The 25,000-nt window shown below is 40.8% G+C and overlaps 1 protein-coding gene and 1 pseudogene across 2 annotated transcripts in view; both read left to right on the forward strand.

Moving 5' to 3' along the window:
- The window catches only part of LOC137979929 (uncharacterized), a 58,966-nt gene that overhangs the window by 6,659 nt on the left and 27,307 nt on the right, over nt 1-25,000 (forward strand). Inside the window, exons 4-7 of one of the 2 annotated variants that reach the window (XM_068827245.1) lie at nt 10,491-10,606; nt 11,296-11,499; nt 13,569-13,626; nt 15,321-15,615. In XM_068827245.1, coding sequence (XP_068683346.1) covers nt 10,491-10,606; nt 11,296-11,499; nt 13,569-13,626; nt 15,321-15,615 — 673 coding nt within the window. Of the gene's footprint in view, nt 1-10,490; nt 10,607-11,295; nt 11,500-13,566; nt 13,627-15,320; nt 15,616-25,000 lie in introns of those variants that run through there. The other variant, XM_068827246.1, reaches the window with a different exon arrangement.
- Nucleotides 4,721-6,753, forward strand: LOC137979856 (uncharacterized; annotated as a pseudogene).

Below are 25,000 nucleotides of genomic sequence, written 5' to 3' on the forward strand. Positions count from 1 at the left end.
ATAGGTTTATTGAAGGAACACTTTTGAGTGCCACCTTAAGCCTTTTAAAACAAGCACAAACAATATTAATAGTCTTTAAATTCATAAAATGCCAAACAGCGTATTTTAGTCTCATATTCAATTAGATTTGGCTGCAATATTCCTTAAAACTATGCAAAACTATTTGCCATAAAATGTGGAACATTTCCTGCCTATTTAAATATGCTCCAAAAAGGGCTCCAAAAAGCAACCAGTTAAGTTTTTAGATAAAGATAGTGTCTGTATGGAGGTCTGGCACAATACCTAAAAATTAAATAATTTCATGTGATCAAGACATTGAATGACCAAGCAATAAACAAACTGCAGGAATGTATGTTAGGTTCACAAAGTGGGAATGAAAAAAATATTCCTCAACTGATGTTTCAATATGCATTAATTTAAATCAATTTTCTATCAACAATTCAAGGGACTGACTTTTCAGAGTCTATTCACTGGTATTGATTTACGTTTCCATGATAAGTTTGAAAGTGAATGTGGCAACCACATTGCCCTATGAAATGGGAAATAACCTTCACAAACCCTTTAACCTAACACTTTAGAACAAAGAGTAAATTGAAAGAAGAGCTGGTCTGGAGTTTATCCAGGATGGACAGTTAGTGGCTGCATTCACCAATGTAGAGAACAAACACAACAAGTTTCTGCTAAAGGAACCAGGTTTTCAAGGAGCTATTCAATTTCAAAAGAACACTATGGTTACGGTGTACCAGTACCTGGGTGAATTCGGGTACCTGGCCTGAAACTGAAACTTGTGGAGCCAAACAACGTGTTGAGCTTAGTACTTAAACTGGGCACATAATTATGTCTACAGATATTGTCTACTCAACCAACAGTTTCTCCTAATTTTGTGTACCATTCACTTGTTGGTTCCTTAATAAAACATCGCTAATTCAATTAAGGAAGTCCTTTCAAATCATCAAAGTTACTTTGTGCCGCCAGGAACAAACGAAAAAAATACAAGCACTGAAGAACAAACTGCTCAAGAATGCACGACTCCCTTTGAAACAGCAAAACAGGATCCTCGAGTCACTAAAAAAAGTGCTGCATGCTACGGGATGTTTGCAGAACGATCGCAAGTTGTAATCATTGAAAGAAAACTCTATGGAATAGTTTGAACAGTGCTCTGAACGTTTAATTGATTTGTTGATATTTGTTAGTTCTTATTTGTTATGCATGGTGATTTCCGGTCAGCGGTCGTGACTGTATTTAGTGCCCGTGATTGTTTACGTCATTAAGACTGAACACGTTTTCGCTTTTTTCGCCTTTTGACCGCCATTGTAACTCTTATTGAACAGTTTAAATATAGTGGAGTCCCTCCAATACCGCTACATTCATTGCTTCGTCACATTTCATGTTTTGGTGCCGGGACCAGGATGGAGGAATTAACCAAACTGTTGGCGTCAAGGAGAGCGCACAAGGCGCACGTAACTAAGTTGAGACAGAAAGTAGATGACACAGCAAAGGACACAATTACCGACACACAGATCGCTCTACTCAAGTCATTCGTCAACCAACTAAAGCAAAAGAGACAAACCCTTAAGGAATTTAACGACAAGATAGTAGTTTTGCTGGAAACACCTGATAATCTTAAGCAGGATTAGAGAAAGTATGCGTTACCGAGAGGTTCATCGAGCTCACAAACAAGAATGTTAGTCAACATGCGTCTTCTCATCAAGATACCGGCGTTACCTTACCACAACCGCTGCAAATGGGAAAGGAAAATCAACCATTCATTCCATCTACGTCGCAAACGGAACAAGAAAATCAACAATTCAACCCAATTGCGTCGAATGAAACACCAGGTAACGATCATTCTAGTAATCTATCCGCCTCATCACAGAATTCACTGATTACCCGCTTGAATGGCAATTTTGGGACACTTTCCGGTCTGCAGTACACGATAACTCTACAATCAGTGATGTCCAAAAGTTCAATTATTTGAGAGCGCAGTTACGCCACGGAGCTGAAAGAGTCATTGCCGGGTTGCAATTAACCAATGCTAATTACGCTAAGAGTATCCAGTTGTTGGAAGAGAGATTCGCTCGACCCCACATGGTTATCAACGCACACATGGAAGCACCACTGAACCTACCATCACCCACCGATCATTTAAGGAGTTTAAGGTTTTTTACGACTCAATTGAGACCCACATCAGGGGAATTGAGACACTAGGAAAGAAAACAGAAACTTATGGGGAAATTCTTGTTCCTATCATTCAGAAGAAATAACCTATTAAGAGAAATCTAGCAAGACAAAATGGAAAGAAGGAGTGGCAACTTGATAATTTACGTAAAGCAATTTTGAATGAAATTGAAATCTTAGAGGCGGGACAAAACACCTCTTGTGACTATGAATTCAGTGGCAACTCAACTGCTACTGCTGCTACATTTCTCACGGCTTCAAGGCCTCGTACATCTGTTTCTGCTTCTAACAGTGGTGACCGCCCCACCAAACGAATGTGCCTTTTTCGTAAGGGTGAACACAGTCCAACTGACTGCAATGTTGTGACAGATAAGGAAAAGAGACACTCAATTGTACGTGACACAAGGGCATGCTTTAACTGTCTGAATCGTCATTCAGTATCTAAATGCAAATCACAGAACCGCTGCAAGGTATGCCATCGAAAGCATCATACTAGTCTTTGTAGAAATGTAGAGCTACCTCTCACAACACCATCCACTGAACCAGCAACTACAAACAAGGTTCCAAGTATACCCACCACTGACAAGACTACGCTACCTTCGGTTTCGTCCTACCACATTGATGATGCTAATAAACACACCCCCGTTCTACTAAAAACAGCTGTTGCTTCTGTTGCAAGTCACAACAACCATATCAGTGCACATATTCTGTTTGACGAGGGATCTCAACGCTCTTTCGTTACATCAGATGTGGCAGGCACGCTTGATCTGAAACCAGAAACGCAAGAGGCAATATCCCTGCCAACTTTCGGTGGAAACACATCATCTGTTAAGCGCATTAACACTGCTACTGTTTACCTTGAAACCACTCAAGAGGAGACCATTCTCATTCACGTGATCATTGTACCAACAATCGCTGCACCTCTCACTACTTACACTGGCGCCAATGTAAGGGACTTGCCGGCATTTAAGGGGACTGACGTTAGCACACATTAACGTTGATGATTCACCTTTCACAGTTGATATTCTAATCGGCGCGGATCATTACTGGGATGTAGTGGGAAACGAAGTTATCAAGGGTCCAGGTCCCACAGCAGCCAAATCAAAAATAGGGTATCTCCTCTCGGGCCCCCTCTCCAAATGTAACCATTCAGAGAACCTCAACACCTCTATTTTAAGTGTTGTGACCGAGCATCAACAAGAAGAATTTGATTTGGAACGTTTCTGGCGTATTGAATCAGTTGGTGTTCTACCAAACTCCTCAGAAGACACGCCTGACTTTTTGAAGTATTTCAAGACACATCTATTATGTTGGAGGACGACAGGTACAGTGCAAGGTTGCCATGGCGACCAGAACATCCCCCTTTACCATCAAATGCAGAAATTATTAAGCAGAGAACTCGCTCCATGTTCAGACGACCCAGCCGCAAATCCTGAAAAACTACACTTGTACAATGACATCATCCAAGAACAGCAGTCTCGAGATTTCATTGAAAAGGTCAAAGATCCGGATACAACCAACAAAGTATGTCACTACATACCCCACCATGCTGTCCACAAGGACTCCACCACAACTCCTCTGCGCATTGTGTACGATTGCAGTTTCAAACATGGTGATCAACCCAGCTTGAATGATTGCTTACAGACAGGTCCTCCGCTGCTCAATGACCTTACTGGTATACTTCTACGCTTTCGTCTCCACCAGTATGGTATAACTGCGGACATTGAAAAGGCATTTTTGCATGTAAACCGTGACGAAGCCGATCGAGATGCCACACGAGTCTACTGGTTATCGAATGCAGATGACCCGGAGAGTGAATTCATTGTATACCGATTCAAGTCTGTTATGTTTGGTGCAACAAGCTCCCCCTTCATCTTAAATGCGACTCTCAACAAGCACCTCACACAGTCTACAGACCAAGTCAGCATAGATACGTTAAGAAATCTGTACGTGGACGACCTTGCTTCTGGAATAAGTGATGATGGTTTAGCAGTCAACTATTATCAAGATGCCGGGAACACGATGTCACCAGTAGGTTTCAATCTCAGGTCATGGAGTTCAAACAGTCCTGAACTTCAGCATCTTGCAGCCAAGGATCAAGTCCTTGACACAAGTCCAGCCAAAAAGGTGCTAGGCATACTATGGAACATAACTTCAGACACACTGGGATTCTCACATAAGCAAGCAACTTCTACCTCTCCGTTATCAACCAAGAGAGGGGTTTTACGAGAAACAGCAAAGGTCTTTGATCCACTCGGCCTACTCCAACCGGGCACAGTTGCTGCCAAGTTTCTGATACAAGAACTGTGGCAGGAAGGGATAGATTGGGACGAACCACTTCCACCCTCTCTTGATCAAAAATGGCGTGTTCTAGCGAAGGAGACAGGAGATGCAACCAAATTGAGTTCCCGCGTCGCGTTACTTCACTTCTGATGTCTGTGTTGACGGCAACGACACAGAACTACACGTTTTTGCGGACGCAAGCCAGAAAGCCAATGGAGCCGCTGCTTACTTAGTATGTGGAAACCAATCGTCACTTGCCATGGCAAAGTCGCGTGTTGCTCCGACAAGGAAGCAACTTACCCTTCCAGAACTTGAACTTATGGCAGCTCTGACGGCTGCACGTTTGGTATCATATCTGCAAGAACAACTGCAAGTTACAAGGGTCACATTGTGGTGTGACAGCCACATCGTCCGTCATTGGCTTAACAGCACCAAAATATTGAAGCCATTCATCAGCAATCGCATCCAAGAAGTAAAGAAGCTGACATCAATTTCCAGCTGGAAGTACTGCCCCACAACCGAAAACCCGTCTGATCTGCTCACAAGAGGGATAACAGCAGATCAACTGAAGGCCTCTTCACTGTGGAAGCATGGTCCTAAATGGTTACCAAACATCACAGTGGCCTTCATGGCCTGCTACAGAGGTTCTCCACTTATTGACCACTGAAACCTCTACTGATGAGGCTACTGCAAACAGCACGGTTCCAGCTCAACAGCAAGGCCTTCATCACCTGATCAATCCATCGGATTTTAGCAGTTTACTAAGGCTTCTTCGAATTACTGCCTATGTTCTCAGATTTGTCCAGCGTCTTTAAACGAAAGACAGCCAACAAGGTCCTATCACAGCTCTGGAAGATGATCGTGCTATGACAAAATGGGCGAAGAATCGTCAATCTCTTGTTTTTCGTGCCGACGTGGACAACCTCCTTTCAACGGTACGACAAAGTACAACCTTAGTACGTCAGCTTCGCCTATTCCTTGATGACGGTGGTCTTTTACGCTGTGGCGGGAAGATACCAAGCAAAGACCACTTCACAGACTAAGTAATTAACTCCACCCACGTTAAGCAGCTTCATGCAGGTGTCAACTCAACACTCACCGCCTTGCGTCAACGTTATTGGGTTCCTTCTGGCCGACAACGCGTCAAAACCTTAATTGACAACTGCGTAACCTGCAGAAGGGTTTCAGGAGCAGCCTGCAATGCACCAGACCCGTCACCCCTTCCCAAGTCAAGAATGCAACAAACACAGCCCTTTGACGCCATTGGGGTGGACTTCACTGGAGCCCCGTATGTTCGAAACGCTGGGATTGAAACAAAGATCTACATATGTTTGTTTAATTACGCAGCTTGTCGAAGACTTAACTGTTGAAGCCCTCTTACTCGCCTTTCGCAGGTTTGCGAGTCGCAAATCTCTTCCAAGGAAACTAATATCTGACAATGCTTCAACATTTCTATCAGCAAACAATGAACTAAAGGAACTGTTTGAATCTCATACACTCAAGGAAACACTTGCAAGGGAAGGCGTTGAATGGCAGTTCATTCCCAAGAGGGCCCCTTGGTATGAGGGTTTTTGGGAACGTCTCATCGGTCTCACTAAATCAACCATTAAGAAAGTGCTCGGCAGAGCTGCAGTCAACCTGTGCACGCTTCAAACAATTGTTGTCAAGGTAGAAGCAATTCTGAACGACCGCCCCCTGACCTATGTTTCTTCAGACATTAAGGATGCAGAGGCATGCACTAACCCCGTCACACCTACTTTATGGTCAACGAATAACGTCCTTCCACATCCGCTAGTAGAGAGCGACGAAGTGAGTGATCCCACCTACCAATCGAACGCAGATTTCCTGAGGAAAGCAAAACGTGTCACCTTACTGATTCAACACTTTTGGCAACGTTGGCGTCACGAGTACCTCACTTCCCTTCGAGAGTTTCACAAAAGATCAGGAGTCAACACTGAATCTGTGAGGGTTGGCGATGTAGTTCTCATCCACGATGACAGCCCGAGAGTAAACTGGAAACTAGCATTTGTCACAGCCATTAACAGAGGTCACGATGGACGTGTACGTTCCGCCAATGTACGCACCGCCAATGGAACAACAAACCGCCCTATAAGAAGATTGCACCCTCTAGAAATTCAGGCCAAGGAAGTGAGCCACACAGTGAACAGAGCTGCCACATTACAAACTCCACCCCTTGTGGGACGACCACGAAGAGATGCTGCACGACGGGCTATCAGGAGAATTGCCGACTGGGTTAAGGACATTTGCGTGCCCCCGGAGGATGTGGAATAGTTTGAACAGTGCTCTGAACGTTAAATTGATTTGTTGATATTTGTTGGTTCTTATTTGTTATGCATGGTGATTTCCGGTCTGCGGTCGGGACTGTATTTAGATCCCGTGATTGTTTACGTCATTAAGACTGAACACGTTTTCGCTTTTCGGATAGCACAGTTTTTCCCGCTCGCTGAATTCTGATTGGTCAGTTTAAATTCCAATAGTTTTCGCCGTATGCAAGGCTTAGCACATACCTCAACATTTTCCAAAAACAATGCAGAAATAAAACACAAACTGAATTATTCTAGAACTATGAAGGGTTTTTTTCAATTTTCAACGCATGAAAGCTCGGATTATGCTAGCAGTGCTAAACTGAAATAAAGGCTTAAAATAATGCTCGTTTTGCTAAATTATGCTTAAAATTATGCCAGCACAATCTACCAAAGGCGCGCGCGGAGTTCCGCTATAAATGGTAACCCTTCAATGCCATTCTTTACGTGCTTTTCCATCCGCTCCTTTAATATCCGAATTTTGTCAATGGTGCGAGATCCGAAGAATCTATTTCGGAGGAAAATTTCCACCAGAAAGAAAGTCATTCCTCTATTTTCCCATTGAACTTAGATATAGTTAGCTTAGGAAGCCTGGTCGCTAGGGCTGCTCTCATTGTTTCGCTACTGGCTGCTTTTTCGTGTTCGCGGTTTTTCTCGAACTCCACCTTTTGCTCTAAGAGTTGACGTTTAAATTCCATACTCCTTTTGTGTGCTTCAACCGCTTCATGCTCTTTCTATTCGAGGTCCATGTCCTTGATTGCGCGTTGAATTTTTCTTGTTGCGTCATCAGCGCTCTCGAGGTGTTGTTCGGTTTCTTCACTCCATGTTGCAATTTCGTCTTTGCTTTCACCTTTCGCAAACCTCTTCTCCTCAATCACTGCTTTTAGAGCTTCCACCGCACTCACGATACTTGATTAGGCCTAAACAAAAGTTTTGTTTTGTTGCTATTAATTGAACAAAATCAAACTCGCTTGCGTACAATATTTCTTTCTCCATTTTCCTCCGTTTAAAAACTCTCTCTTCTCCTTTTACCCCAACTCCTATGCAAAAAACATCTGTCAAGAACTAATTTCTTGTTACATGATATAGTCACGCAAATTCCGACAGTAATGAAGTGTATTTCATGTACGAGACATGTTGTCGTTTAGCCTAATTTTAGACATTTATGGCTTGTTAAAGATTATATTAGATTGTTTGTAAGAGGTTGTAGATGTTTTTGAGTTGGTTGTAGGTTGTTGTTGAAAATGTTGAGGTGGTTGTAGGTGGTTTTAGGTCGTCCATGTTTGAGTAACTGCGCCTCTCGTAGGCTATAGGAGGTCGAAGATGACCTAGAAGTAAATCTTTTTTCAAGTTTCCAGTTTCTTGACGTCCGTCGTTTGGAAAATACAGCATTTTGAATTTCCTAATTGTCATCTTACGTGACACCACGATACAAAGCTATTTACTCGAAATAGCTGAAAGGTATCCGAGTTAAAATATGGGTAGAATTATATATTAGTTTTCTGTGCAGCAAATGGACAATATAATTACGAGGCGGTGATTTCATTGGCAAAAAGCAACGCACTACACCCTTTTGAGAAATAAATTTGACCTTCCTCTGTGACAAATCAACTGCAAATAATTAACAATTATTCTTTGAAGGCGCGCTGGATTTCAAGTGAAGTGATAGGTAATCAATGAGGCCGTTGTAAATAGCTACACTTTTAACTTTTGAGTGGCAAGTTCATTTATTAATAATTTACCTTCAAAGCAACAGTCCTGTGCAATTCATTGAAATCTATTTGATGAGCTCATCTCAGTCTACCATGGAGAGTAAAACCATCGTACTGCCTATGCGCATATCTCCGACATCCAGCCCGCTCAGGGAAAGACACCACGAAAAAAACCGCATGGCGCATGCATACGTGAGGTGGAGCAGGGCATAATCAAAACGTCACTGGGAGTTGAGAGTTGCGTTGTGACTGTTAATTGACATTCTTACAAGTTGTTCCTGTATTTGCAGTATGTGCCATTTTGGCGTCACAGTTTTCACTACTGGTACACGGTGCATCCACATCCTCTTTGAGTCAGATATGCTACCTAACCTATGTAGGTCATGACATTTCACCAAACAAAATGTTCCCGACATTTCTACTACAGTACTAAGAGTAACTTAACACTCGTCTTTGTAACACCCACACGTTTATTGTTGAATGATATTGTCAATGAGCAATGAATAAGTGTGCAAAACGTCGTTACCAGGGTCTCTTTCCTCTCTCTCCGGCGCTCCGGGGGAAGGGAAGAAGAGAGACCCTGGAAACTAAATGTGATTGTGGACCGGACTACCAACTTTGGATTGAGGATTTGAAGCTAAGTGAATTTAAAACACAGGAATAACAGGATGACGGCGTACTGAGCATAAATCATAGAGTAAACAGCAAAACAAGGATAGCGCCGACCAAGATGAAGATAAAGAAAAGCTTGAAGTCCGTTCATGTCTTGTCTAGAGCGTTATCTTCAAGTGGTAATGTTTCCACATAAAGCAACACTGTGAGCCATAACATGGTTATTGGATCAATTAGGGAATTTTAAAGAGAAGAATTGGCTGAACAAAATTCGGACAAAGCAAGATCACCTGTGGCATCTTCGTTGATTTCGTTTCATTTGTGGTCCCCAGAATACGTTGAGCAATGTGCTTAAAGTGTAATCGTGAAGCTTAATAATTGGTGAAGTAAATATAGTGGACTATGCAATCACCCGCTTTGACTTCGTCCATTTCCGACTGAAGATGTCATTGCACATTTTGTATTGAAGCCCTCGAAATGGCCGAGTATTCTGCAGTTTTCCCACGCCGGCTCTTTCAATCATATACTTCTTCCATCTGTGCCAGCCAAATGGATTTAATGAACGAAATAGGTGTATTTATTAAATTTTCAATCTCGGATATTGCATTTGAAGTTTTCTGATTGGCTCACTCGATCTCGGTTATTAGCTTATATACCGTGATGACCTTATATGGAAACTGATTGCGTCGGTCGTTTTGTAAAACTGAGACAACATCCTGGTCTTCTGTAAGTAAAACAGTTCAGAATTTAATGAAAAATCAATAAAACAGGTATTCCATTCGCGCTTATTCTTTATGGGACTGGTTATAGCCAACTCGGCGCTTAGCGCCTTTTTGGCTATTTACCACCTCATATCCAACGCTCATGGAATAATTGTTATTAAATATTTGAAGTACGAGTTATCCTTGGCTTGCACCTGACGCCATTGGCGGCCATGTTGGTGTACTGAACAACAGCGAAAAAGTCTTTTGGCTCTATTATTGTGCAAAACCTTTTGGGTGATTTTCTGTTGTTTTGTACACCAACATGGCCGTCTTATCACGTGGATGCAAACCAGGAACTGTTGAGAGAAGTAATCCTCGCACTGAGCTGGACACAAGCAATTGTCTCTTGTCGACACCTGAAAAGAGAAAATTACTTTAATTGTCCACATAGGAGTGAGGATCATTTCTCCCTTTCTAATGGATTTCCCGTTGCCGTGGAACGCTGTTCAGTGACAACTAACATAAAGAAAATTAGCAGGAGCATCGATGACTGTTTTGCCCGACAGCTACAAATATTACCAATAATAATGATAATTATATTAATCAATCAATTAATTATTACCATTGCTATTGTTATCATCATTGTTAAAAGACTTTTCTCCCTTTATTCTCTTCAGTGAAGACAAAAATGATGGAAAAAATAGATGGTGGCAATTTTGATGAAATCGAGAAGATAATTACACCAAGAAACTTCCAAAAGTGTGAGCCCAATTATTTAAGAGTGGCAATGGAGGTATGGATACCAATTTTGAGATGGCTCAAACCGGTTTCAACAATTCCAACAAACTGAACACCAAACAGCTATGTTATGGTAGCATGTGAGACAACAGCCATTGCGTATCAAAAATGGGCCAAGAAGTGTGTCTTAATAGGTTACCGCAGCAGCAGAATAACCATGTAAAAAACCCCTATAGTTTTCTTCAAATGATCCTAAAAAAGAACTCTGTAATCCCCATTTTTGTTGCTGGAAAGGAAGTAGTGGGTTAATTTGAAGCGTCGTTATAATAACAATAATAATGATAATATAATCCATAATAATATGAATATGAATATTGATAAGATTAATAATCTATATCTGTATCGGATTTGCAGTTACCTTCAGGGAAGTTTTGTAATCGGTTACAACGACGTCAATTTATCTTTTTCTCTAGGAGTTTCACGGGAGTATCTAACTTAACTGTTTAACTCTAAACTTTGGATCTTTCTCCGTCCTTGGTTGCATTAACAGGTGTGACCAAGGCCGATTTGATACATATAGAAAGTCTCTTAAGAGATCTAGTTGCGATCTGTTTTGTAGTGAGCATTTTGTCTCTCGGGCATCGAGAAGGAAATTGCCGACTCTACCCTATCCTCGGCAATCGCATTGCTATCCCGCAAATATTTAAAATTCTGTTTAATCAGTATATTTCGCTTACTTTGCAGGTAATTTTCAGGCTACGCAAAAAGGGGAACAGTAAGGGGCCCGACTACGACAGGTTTCATCGACTAGCAGACTCTGTTGAAGAGTTTATCTACCATTTACTGGATCCAATGAGACCAGAGACCAAAAAAAGAGATCGAGAACAATTTGGAGAATTTATCCTAGATTACATGATGGGTGATGCTGTTGACTGTCAGCAAAAAAAGGTAGAAAAAGAATTTGACCATCCATGCAAAAAACATCCATCCATTCATCCATTCTTCCTTCTATTCATGGCCGTGGCCTTAACTTTATGACATAATTATCGCCATCTGCATTTCCACTATCACGTTAGCACCATCATTATCACCACTACTGTAATTGCCAAGACCCCTTCGGCATCACCAATATCTTCACTACCACAACAATCCAATCAAAGACGTTCATTGTGGTTACAATCTTCTCCATCAACAACATTGTCTTCGTCTTTGTTGCCAAAGATTTCGTCATTGTTGAATTCAAATTGTCTTATTTGCTCTTGTGCCTTAATTACATTGAGGTCATAAAGGTCATATAGGTCATGGTAGATTCTATTATGAGCTATCATTTGAGCCTGGAGACTGAAGTAACCGAGGGGTTTTCAGGTCAGTTGAAGCATAGTTAACGCATGGACATGGTTATGAAACTGTACAAGTCCTTTTGTTTCATGTTTTTGTCTGTATTTTTGGCCTTGACGGTGCACGAGAGAAAATAACTAATCGAATCTTTCAATTAAATTATGCGCAACTAATCTGCGAAGCCGTGCGAAGCGGAAACAAAACATTGTGCACTGTCACGGGATTGCGACAACATTGTTCGCGCTTTTGAGGGTTTTAAGGTTTCATGACCAGTCCCTCGATTAACTATGGTTGCATGAGGACACAATCTTGGCAGATAGCCCTATCGTAAGAATTTATGCCCTGGCCATACGAGAGCGAGGATTGATGAGAGTTGTAGAGAGTTGACGAGAGTTGACGAGAGCTGAAACTCTCGCTCTCGTTTGGCCAGGAACTCTCATCCACTCTGGCCTACTCTCGAGACTTCTCTTTGAATTTGAACCTGCTCAAATTTTTCATGAGAGTTGGGGATAGTCTTGCCGCGCCTGAGAGTTTGAGCGAGAGTTTTATAAGGTCAGCAGTTACTTCGGTCAGCGACGGATTCAGTGACTAAGGACAACACCAAGGCTGAATATACCGGCTGGCTAGTCGTCATATTTACGTCAGAAAGGGTTTTCCCAGGGTGTTTCCTAGGCTCTCTCTTTTGGCCAACTCGCGATCACTCTCATCGACTCTCATGAGCTCTTAAAGAATTTTCAACTCTCATAAGCTCTCACTCTCGTTTGGCCAGGGCTTTTCATTATCTAAAACCCACATCAAGTAATTTGCCCAAAACGTTGGCTCTGAAGAATTTATCAAATGACAACTAGGAAATTTATTGTACTGTCTAATTTTAAGAGGACCCCTTTTTTCGCACTTGTATATTTAAGGTAAAGTCTGCTATGAGCCTAGAAGGCCCATCAGGCCGGCGCTTATCTCTGGTTACTGGAGTATTTCTACTATCCCCTGGATGGCATGCTAATCCATCGCAGGGTTACCCACAGCATTAAATTCGCCGGTACCCATTTATACATCTGGGTGGAGAGAGGCACCGTGAGAGTACAGTGTCTTGCCCAAGAACACAACACAATGTCCCCGGCCACAGGACCCGAACCCGGACCACTCGATCCGGAGTCGAGCGCACTAACCATGCATGAGGCCACTGCGCCTCCCCATTTGTATACTTACCGTTAAGAAAAACGTGAAGCATTAGCAAACGGGTGTATTACAAATTCGAAGTCAATGATCCACACGTTAAAGCTGAGCCCTTTAAAATTAAATTTTAGAAAAAAAAATGGAACCATTTAGTTATATATGTAAGGGCAAATCCCATTATTATTTAGAAATGGAATGCAGGAAAACTTTTTTCCGTCTGTAACGGCAAAGAGAAGGGCATAGACCATTTTGACACTTCTAATTAATTCTCGTAATTTGGCTGACTCATTAGCACTTCAACGATAAAAATTTCGTCCTACCCTAACCCTAACACTCACCGATTTCCAAATTCGGGTCCTCCTGGCCAATCGGATTTCAATTTTAAGAGATCAGAATAAGCAAGCTAACCCTTTGGGCAACTGTGTTTGGTTTCTTACTGTTAACTTTGTCTTTTACGTTCATGCTATAATCACGTATGATAATTATCACTTTTGTTGTTGACGCAGTTCTTCACTCATCCAGTCGTACACGAAGAGATGCAGCGAAAATGGCGCGGTCGAAAAGGTATCTGAGTTCAGGTGTAAATGTCAAGTATGACAAGGACATAAACGTGAAGAAAAAAACCGACAAGTTCTAAATTATAACTAATAATTTATTTAACTGATTCACCGCGGATCTTTACTGCGATTTTCATAATTCTACGGAATCTTACCTTGAAGCGCTAAGCACCAAACTGCATTTCGGCTTCCATCAATCAAATTCCCGAACATAGCTGGGAAGATCGACTCCACCTCCGGAAAGTGAATTGGAGTTTTTATTTAGTTCACATTTCGAACAACATTATGATACGTTTTTAGAAACCCTTCAATAAAAAGATTCGTATGCAGATTCCATCGCTTTCCATCGGCGTCGAATGTACCGTGGGAACCAATTATAAACAATTATTGGATGAGGTTTTTGTGATATGCGGAATAATCAAGGTCTCGGTTAGGGTTATCAGCCTCAGCCGGATTAATCAAGGTCGAGGTAAGTGTTTTCGCTGTTTCCCAGAATTAACTGTAGGCTTTTACCCAATGAGAAGACAGATGGTGACTACAATGTGTAATAATGCTAATTGGTGAGTTATGCCACACATCGTCATTGATTCCGTCATCCGTGGTTGGTGTCGGAAGTTTGATTGATGGAAGCTAAAACGCAGTTTGGCTGTTGTCGCTTGAAGATGAATTCCGCAGAATTATGAAAATCGCAGTAATCCATTTGCGTCCATTCATGGCTTCATTTCATACAAGAGAAGATCTACTCCTCGAAAGATTTGGGATTTTAATCAAACTGAAGACGACGGCTTCGGCAACGACATAGCCACAAAACTAGAATGTTATTGGCTAAAAGTGGAGAAATAATCGTGCTGCACGTGCAGCACGAATTCTCATGCATTTCTTTGCCTTACTTCCCAAAAGAACAACGTGAACTTAACAAATTTTAGGTTTGGAGACAACGCGAGCATACACCAGTGAACCATTTATTTGCTATCTGTACTTTGAAAACCGTTCGTAGCCATCCAGTTACAGGATCATTTGCCCGTATTGTACTAGGTGAACAAGATAGAATAATCGCGAAATACTTGCGATAGCGCTAAGGTATATTTTGGAATGACGTTCTCGTTGCTGTAGCCATCGTCTTTGCTTAAACTCCCGAAGGAAATAATTTCTGTAATCAAATTCTTTATGGAATTTCCCAAAATGAAGAACGGTTTGTTTCAGGAAAAAAAAGAATTTTGGAATCGATTTTTTTCATTTTCAAAATTTCCTGTCTCCGCCATTTTGAATAATTGTGGCGTGTTAGGGTTACCCCATTATTCCGACGAAATATAATAAAGCAATAAAGCAATTCGGGTAATTCGCTACGTTGTCAGATGCCTTTTGTAATAGCAGATGTGGTGATCTTTATTTCGTCTAGGTCATAAATTAAATAAAACATGAAAGTTGCCAAATTGACGGAGCTGACTTAAAACCTATCTACAATATGCGATCATGTATCAGGATCGAGGCTATAAATCATATAATGCTCTTTAAACTACCTAAATCCTCAGAAGTTCTTGTATTATCACAAACGGAATTCCGCATCTTCGGTCCTAAACAGTTCCTAAGTAGTTTAATTAATTTTATGGGTTTCACCTTATATTGTAATCCATATTGCTATAAATATAAGCCCAGATGTTAAAGAAATAACAGTGCGATTTAATTGTTTTCATTTCGCAGGGGACGAAACTGTAGAACGTTTTAAATATCTGGAAGTTCCATTCTGGAAGTTTGTTTTTGACACAATAAGCTACATCACTCTCGTTTGCCTACACTTGGCAATTTGCGTATCTCCATCAACCTTAGATTTCAGTGTAGTTGAATGGTTAGTAATTGTTTTCTTCTTGGGTCGTGCATTGGCTGAGAGCAAACAATTAGCAGCAATTGCAAAAAGACGAAGACACAAAGTTAGCGATGGACGACATCATGCGACATCATGCAACAGCGTATGCAAGCCACTTGGAATTTACTTAAGGTAAGGCCACAAACTGAAATAGGAAGAATGATATCGGGGGAATCTCGCCCCGACTGAGTTGAACCATCTTGTTCCTTCATATTTCACGGATATAACAAACGTCAGTGTATTATCGGTGTGGCCATGTTAATAACACTTTTTGTTTTAAACACGAAGACACACTATAAAAGGCGTGGTGCCTTAGGCACATGCAAATGATTTATCAATCAACCGTGGACGCAACCGAGAGCTCTGTGATAATTTGTGCAATAAAAAAGCCCCTTACGGCAATGTGTCCGTAATATGTCATAAAATGTTATATGTCGTTTTTTTGTTAAATCCCCAGTCCCTTTTTTTTGCGCTAGAAATACATTATCGGGCTTCCGTCTCTGTGTTGCTGTTTGTTGATCACCATCTTGGATAATTAATCGAATTCGAACAAAAGCAGTACGTGAAGCGCCCCCTTTTTATAATGCGTTTTCATGTTTAAATCAGCGTATTTTCCCTTTATACAATTACTTCTTAATGTGCTTCGTCCAGTGCTGCAATTTACGCAGAAATTTGCAATTTCATGCTAATTCATCACTACTATGATGTTCTGCGTGAAGGCAGAATACTGTGGAATGCACGTTCCAGGTAACACCTAGTTTTAATCGTGTAGTTTATTTGGCAAATTACATTGCAGCCAATTGGCTGAATTGCGTAATGTGCGAACTTGACCCTTAGAAATTACAATAAAGAGTGTAGTAAAATTATATTTTACTACACAAAATTACAAAATTATATTTTAAAAATGCATATCAAGAAAAACATACGTATCTTATTGAATGGCTTAACATATTATACGTGCGAATATTTTGCGAGCCCCGGATCTTAATCTTCTTTCGTGCTTAGCAAACTCCCGCATTCAACTATTTATTGCACTCGCAGGGATTTTGCCTCTGGGCATCATTGTAGCTTGCGCGTATATAGAGAGTTAGAGTGATATTGTATTACATATCTGGTATACCAGAAAAAATCTCGATTTGCCAGAACTAGGCGCGCATGGAATAAATGGATAATGATGACGTTTTATCTCCAAATGCCTGCAAGTCTTGGGTACTGATGTCGTTGAGCAGGAAACGGCCGAGAGCGTGGTACATGGCAACGTAACGTCACAATCAAGGATTTAATCTTTACGGGGTTCAACATTATTGTTGAGAATATTTTGCCATCTGTCACGGAGAGTCACAGGTTACATGTTGTGCAATCTAGCGTTGGGGCAGCCATCCGAAAAGTAAGAGAAAGCTTTTGTCCGCCTTTTTCTTGAGTCTGTTTTTTCACAAAGGGGTCGGAAAGTGACTAAATTATCTCACGACAGGGTTAATCCTTTGCTTTGATTAAGAGTCCCAGGACGACTTCATTTGGGGAACGATTTGTCAATTGACGAACCTTCGAGAAACGATTTGTCAGACAAATTACTGTTGAGAAATTGAAAGACTCAGTGTACAACCAGCAGGTGTTGTTAGAAAACGATTGAAGAAAAACATTAGTGATTCTTAAAGTACTTACAAGGCAAACGATGGGTGTTGCTCCAAACATTAACATTCTATATGCTCGTGACAGTATTCTGTCCTGAACAGGTTGTTGTTTGGAAAGAACCAATGTTGAACACGACTTTGGATTGAAGAAAAAGGCCACAAGTTATTATCATATTTTTGCTGAATTTTTGAGACCGTCAGTTTCAGTTCTTTCAAACTGTTAGTAAACTTTCGAGTAAATTATCGCAACATAGGAAACTCTTAAACATGCAAAACCATGTCATGGGTAGCTGCATTGTTTGGGATACTCTCAACATTTTCGAATTCTAATTTTGTTATCAGAAGAGTTTTCTCCAAACTATTTTCACTCGCTGTGCCTGTCATTAGTAATACCATGACACCGTTTCAGTTCCTTCATCCGATCAGATTGTAACACAGCTCCCAACGTCAGTGGCTTCATAGCTCAGTTGGTTAGAGCGTCGCACCGGAATCGCGAGGTCACGGTTTCAAACCCCGCTGAAGTCCTGAATTTTTCAGGCTTCTTTACGCACTTGTAAAAATTGCGTTCATAACTGCGAAGATCATAGCTTCACTTGACTTCATGTTTAGTTTCTTACTATTCATTTGGTCATTTAATCCTATAACTGCGATTGTATAATCCAGATCAAGGACATCTAAGTAAATCATTGACATTAAACCGTGCATACAACATTAACACGTAATGACTGGTCACTCGGGAACACTTTTTTTCCCCTCGAATCTCAATGTTTCAACCGAGAGAGCATCTACATCTACATGTCCCAACACTCGGCAAAGTCCTTTTGACTCATGGCTGTTTTTGCTTTGGTGGCCTCATACACCACAAGCCTTTTAGAGGCATTACGCCAAGCCGGCCACTTTTGCTGGAAAGAACATACTCACAAAGGACAGCGATAACACCGGCAACTTCATCCCCTTCTCTTCTCGAATAGTGTGTGGGTTCTTTAACGTCCCACAGAGAACTTATAAACATGGAAGATATTTGTGAGACGGGGCCTACGGTTTATAGTCCTTATCCGAGAGAAACATTGAGATTCGAGGGAAAAAAAAATGAACTGTTTCCCGAGGGACGAGTCATTACGAGATTTGTCATATAGCGCAAAAAAGGTGCAACGGCAACGGCAGTCAACATTTGCGGGTAACCCCTTGACGTCATAGATTTTGCAATATTGCCTGCTCAGAGACTTTTAGCGGGAAACAGTTTTATTGTTCAATGTCTTGTGACCTCAAAGTAACCAATGAGAGCACCCGCTGTTGGGAACATATACCAGCTGTATACGTTACTCAAGACTTAAAAGAACTTCATCCCTTGTTGTATGTTACCTTTTACAAAAAGGTGGCCACATTGCGGTAAAAGTTGAACCTGCGTTTCTTTTAGTTTCTGTTTCGACTGGTACAGCATAGTGTCCGCCATGATCAAGCCATCTACTCACACTTCCCTTTTCATAGTCGGTACTGATTTGGTTTCCCCCTGCCTCAACATCAATTTCTCCGTTTATAAACGGCCATTCCTTTACCTGGGCGCTGGACACATTGAATTCTGCGAACAACTGTATCAACTATTACCAATTGACACTAGACAAAAACAACGCAAACGAAATCATTCAAATTTTCTTTATTTGATTGAATAAAATGAAATGACGAGTGGCAAATGATGATAACCTCAATTCTTGGGCTTTGCGTTGTGTTGACAACAATTTCTCTTATTGAAAGGCGAGCTAACGATTGAAAAAACGCCAAGCGCCTTGTGACGACAGAGCTTTTCTGGCCTTTGAGAACTCTGTCCTAAGTGTATTGTATTGTTTCCGTTTTTTTCTTAATAAACGGTCTAAACTTCGTAACGTTGACGTATGGTACCTTTAAGAGTTGTTGTTTCGTTTACAGACTTTGCCCATCAGTAAAACAAGTCCAGGTCACTGGAGTCTTTTTCTTTGTGTTTCATTTTTCTTTTCGGAAATAAATTGTTGACGTCTTAGTCGTGCAGCTGTCTGCTTCTTCAGTTCTGTTTGTACTGTTTCCTCAGGGGTTTTTGTCTGTTCAGTTTAAAATTTCTTGTGGTTAACAGGTCATTGCTTACAATGTCAAGCGTAAAGTCCCACCATTTTGTTGCTTTGATTCCCGTTCCGTCCTCATTTGCTCTGTTCTCAACCGGTCAAACCGGGACACTACAGTGAATTAGATCGTAGCAGCATTTCTATTATTGATTTCTGCTTATTCACTTTATCCTTGTTCAGTGTTGGGCTCAAGACAATATACTCATTAAGGAACATTATTATAATCATCATCATCATCATCATCATCATCATCATCATTATTATTATTATTATTATTATTATTATTATTATTATTATTCACACAGCTATTGATGGTATGAGAAAGTTGCTTTGGAAAGCCAAGAAACACCCCTTGTTTGTTTTCTTTTCTTCTCTACATCTCCAGCACCTTCTTAAGAATTCTTGCCGACCTTAACAATGCTCTTCTCTGGATCAGTTCAACTGGAACACCTAACTCAATGGTTCTCATGTTGTCGTTCAATCTCAGTGGTAAAGATCCCAATGCTCCCACTACCACTGGAACAACCTTTATCGTCACTCCCCACATTTTTCCCGGCCACTTCTCTTGCAAGATCTTGGTACTTTTCCACTTTTTCATCTTCCTTCTCTCTTATTATTATTATTGTTATGGGGGAAGTTTATTGAACTTCAGTATGCCAGGAGAATAAAGTCTCGTGGGGCGCTCAGCAAAACCTATGAGACTACAAATTGTTACACTTTTAAAAGTTATAAAAACCTATTTGCAAGTATTGGAAAATTATTTACAATGTAGTACTAGAGTGAATAATGCATGTCGCTTATTTACAATTTATATTACGAATACAATTATATACATAACAACAGCTGAATTGCAATCTTTGAATAAGAGTTATGTAGAACTTATAAAATGAATACTTTGAACTATTAATTGAACTGTTGGTATATCCCACAATGCTTGGACATTCTCCGAGGCGTATTCTGGTTTAGGCTTGATTGGTGAATGCCATGCAGGAAGACTTTCGACCAGTTGTAACTCTCGTAGCAGTTCAAAATATAACACTTTCAGGGCATTGTTGTGTCTTGCCAAATACTTGTTTTGGGCGAGGGCTGAGCATCCCGATAGCACGTAAGCTACGCTTTCCGGTGGCTTGCATGTTACACATACGAAAGGACACGCCACTTGACTGTGACATCTTAATCTTCTTAACTTGGTATAACTTCGTTGGTAGGAGCTGTTCGTATAACTCATACATACCGGCCACAACATACAAGGGCATGACGTCCGTTCGCTTAGCCATGAGAAGCAGTTCTTAGTGCTCATGCTATCATCATTCCATCTGGCTGTATGTAGCTTTTCCTGCCATGCTTCATCACGTACTATCTTTAACAACTATTGTTGGTACTTTGATCTCAGCAGTTGCTTTGCCTTTGTTGCAGTCACCTCCTGTCCATCAGGTTCACATACCGTTGGTTCCAGGAAGGCAAGCCTCAGCGTCATTCCAAGTTCTTCACTACACCTCAGGGCCTCTGTAATCAGTGATTGATATCCCAAAACAGCAGAACGTTCTTCAAACTCTCTCACCATTATCATCCAAGGGTCACTGTTTGAAACCAATTTCATTGCTGCCTTAATCTTCGTGATCTTGTACTCTCCCTCTACTGACTGCAGGCCACGTCCACCTTTCTTCCTCTACGCGTACAATAGGGCGGTCGATGACGCTGGGTGTTTTCTTCCTTTTGTTACAATGATTTTCCGCGCTTCCCGATCAATCCTTCTTAATTCTGTCAGGAGCCAATGCTGCGTCCACATGGGGTACTTAACGACCGCTAGTGCACACTAATTACAGGCAACCACACGCTGGCCATTTGATAGCAAACTAGACCAAATTACTGACAAACGTTGTAGATATGTCTTTTCGCACACTCCAGCGTTCTCTTCTCTTCCTGACGTACATTATCGAGGATTTCAAGGAACTCGTACCGTTAATCTTTTTCCAGGGGTTGTACCACCACTGTATCGCTGACTTTTATTCCAGAGATCTCTCACCTCGTTTCACGTGGATTAAACAAAAGTTTTAGTTTCTAAAGAAACTGTGGTACTGCGTCAGTGGGAGATTGAAACAGAAATTGATTTTATCAAACGAGTTGATACAGGTCGAATAACCACCGTGAAAGATTTGGAAAGCTGACGTTTCGAGCGTTAGCCTTTCGTCGGAGCGAATAGAGGAATTGTGGCTGCTGTAGGTTTATATGTGTACGTAGGATTACATTGCTTTTCTTGGGTTTTTGCTGTAAACCAACATCATTCATGCCAACTGTTGGTGTTCTTCAGTACGCAGACGAGTTTACTTTCAGATTGGGCATAGACCTTTTTAGGTTTGTAGGCCGAAGTAGTTATTGCCTGTTCTTCGAAACTCTCCATGTATAGGTTAGCAATAACAGCGGAGACCGGGCTTCCCATGGCTGCTACTTCTAATTGTTCGTAAATTGATCCGTTATACTGGAAGTATGTGGATCTCAATACGAAATTTAGGAGGTCAGGGATCTGAGCAGGTGTTAGTGTCGTGCGGTCCGCAAGGCTGGGGTCTTCCTCTAGTTTCTGTAGCGCGGTTTGTACAGCGGCGTCGATAGGAACGTTGGTAAACAGCCACAGCCTGCTTTGGAACGAAGTAAAGTTTATTGATCGTGAGGCGATTCACAAAAGACTTCACCCTACAACATCAAGAGGGATAGTGGAATAGGAATTCCGGAAGTGTGGATGCTCACGATCAAGAAACACAACAACAGCAGAACCGTACGACAGTGGATCGCCGAAGGAACAACACACCGAAACAGCGGGGATCGAAATGAACCAATCAAAGCTGCTGAAAAACCAACCAATCACAGCGGAGCATCTAACAGGTAACGCGTAATCAGTCGACCTCATCGCCTGTTGAAGACTAGCAGTATGCAGTCGAAACGTCGCGATCTACATCACAATTGACCACATCGTGAGACAAACGAGAATACTTTATTATTGTTGTACTTCACCACGATGAATAACAGCAACCTCTTTTACGACATTATTATTATTATTATTATTATTATTATTACTATTATTATTATTATTATTATTATTATTATTATTGTTATTATTATTTGAAATTTTACCATCCACCCAGCTAAGACCAGTTAAGGTCATTACGAGGACCTTTCATGATATAAACTAATGAAATGAAAACTCTACTCTGAAAAAGTTCTTTCTGTTAGCTTGTCGAAGTGTTAGTTAAAGCAATACTTCCTTCTCAGGCCACACGATCAAACTTAACCGTATGTTTTTTCTTATTGAAACAATTTTTTCTACTTCTTCGTTAAATTAGTTATAGCCCTTGTTACTCGTTGCAGGTAGTATGTTCGAATTCAGAGAACTGTCTTGTGGTAGTCCCTCGAACTGTTTTAATAATTAGGGACCTTTAGACCGGAGGACGACTACGAATACGAGTTTTCCGTACTGAGCATGCGCATAAGGTTTGGAGACCGACATTTTTCGAAGTGCGCGTGCTGAGAACGGAAAGTGACTTGTCCTCCGATCTAAAGGTCCCTAATTTCTTACAAACTACTCTCACAATGTGTGGTAAATTGAGTGTTTTTAGAATTTACTTTTGCTTTAACCTACATTGGGTGATTAACTTTTATAGGTAATTTTGCTTAATAGGCCAGTTTTGTATTGCCACGGTTACACTGGATCTAGCATGAAATGGAGCCTAATGCGGGGCAAATAATTTTCAAAGAGTACTCGATTTTCTTTTTACAAGAAGTCCATTGTTCAAAGGAAAAAGAAGTAATTTGGTCCGCAGAATGGGAGTACACAGCAATTTTTAGTAGTCTTTCTAGTGCCAGTGCCGGAGTAAGTATGCTCTTTAACAACAACTTCGCGCTTCAATTGCTTAAAACCTTTCTAGATCCAAACGCGTTTCTACTTATCCTGTAAGACCAAACTTATGTTGTACTATACATTAATTTATCCATACATTACTTATTGTAACTCTACGTGGTCGTCCACTTACGTATCTAATTTAAATAGAATTTATTATCTGCAAAAGCGAGTGGTGCGAGCTGTTACAAATTCAGAATATCGAGCACATACTGCTCCTCTTTTTTCTAAACTGAAAATCTTAGACATCTTCCAACTCAATACCCTCGTTATTGCTAAATTCATGTTCCGCTACCACAATAATCTGCTGCCTCCACTTTTCTTCAATCTGTTATGACAAACAGTCACGTCCATAAATATGACACAAGAACAGCCGGAAATTATCGTGTGCATTCCTGTCGCACGAACATTAAGAAGTTCACAATTCTTTACCAAGGACCTAGGGTCTGGTACTGTCTTCCTGCCTCTATTACCAATTTGTCAAGCTTTCCTATGTTTAAGAACAAAGTGCTAGAGTTTTTATTAAAATAGTTTCTTAGTTAGTTCCTGCCGCACTCCTTCGCAGCCCTTATTTTTGTTTAATATTGTGATATCGAGGTGGCCTCTCCTATAAGCCTGGTGGTTTCCTGAGGTCTCCTCGCCTAACAACCTGCTGTATGCTTTTTTAAAATCTGTTATACACATAAAGGCAAATAAATGATGATGATTGATTGATGAAACGGTAGGCTCGTAATCATTGATATCAAAACAGAGAGTAAGACCTTGACACTGGTGAATATTTATGCTCCAAATAATGACGACCCTTCATTCTTCGAATCAGTTCTAAGAATGCTTCTTACATTTGAGGGCGAAGAATGCGTGTGGGGTGGCGATTTTAACCTTGTTTTAGGAGTACAAAAAGATAAGCAAGGTAGGAGGCCGTAACACGCGAAAAATCTCTGGAAAAAGTTGACCGTATGCTTAACCCTGATACAAGACATTTCACTTGGAGAAGAAGTTGCCCAGAGATAAAATGCCGTTTAGACTTTTTCTTGATCAGCTCAAGTGTTTATTCCAGCTGTCACAATTGCAGATATCTGGACAGGTTTTAAATCAGACCATTCTCTCATTATTCTCACCCTAATGCATAACTCAAACGCTAGGGGAACAGGTTCTTGGAAACTAAATGCCTTGTTGTTGGCTGATGCGGAATATGTTGACCTTATCAGGAAAACAATTAACGAAGTAGCAAAAGAATACCAAAACAATAACGAGGTTGACGCCATCCTTGAAAATCAGGTCAAGTTCACTTTGTTATGCAAGACAACAGAAAAACAAAATGTCATCGAAAGAGAAATACTCGGAGGAAAAAATTACACACCTTGAGAAAAGATTAGATGAGGCTAATGTGACCGCAATGGAAAAACAGAAAATCACAGAAGAAATAAGTATCATCAATTTACAGAGAGATGAAATTTCCGAATGTAAACCAAAGGGCGCGATGATACGTTCTAGAGCACGATGGTACAACGACGGCGAAAAAACACAAAATATTTCCTCAATTTGGGAAAGCGGCATTTAAAACAGAAAACCATAAAATGCCTGCTCCTTTCAGACAATGAAGTTGTAAATATAGACGGAGAAATTCTAAAAGAAGCCAAATAATTTTAGCAAAAGCTACACTCTTCAACAGTGTCATGTACTAATAACCAATGTGACGAAATTTTGTTTCCCCTCGGAAACATCGAAACACTGACTGAACGAGAGCAAAACGAGTGTGGATGCCTCTTGACGGAGGCTAAATGTTGGGACTTGAAGTCTTAAATCCATGCAACCAAATAAAAGCCCAGGAACGGATGGTCTCACTGAGAAAAAAGCCACATCATGTCTAAAAAGCCACAACATTTAATTGGGAAAAAACC

The sequence above is a fragment of the Montipora foliosa genome, chromosome 12 (assembly GCF_036669935.1).
Source record: "Montipora foliosa isolate CH-2021 chromosome 12, ASM3666993v2, whole genome shotgun sequence".
NCBI lineage: Eukaryota > Metazoa > Cnidaria > Anthozoa > Scleractinia > Acroporidae > Montipora > Montipora foliosa.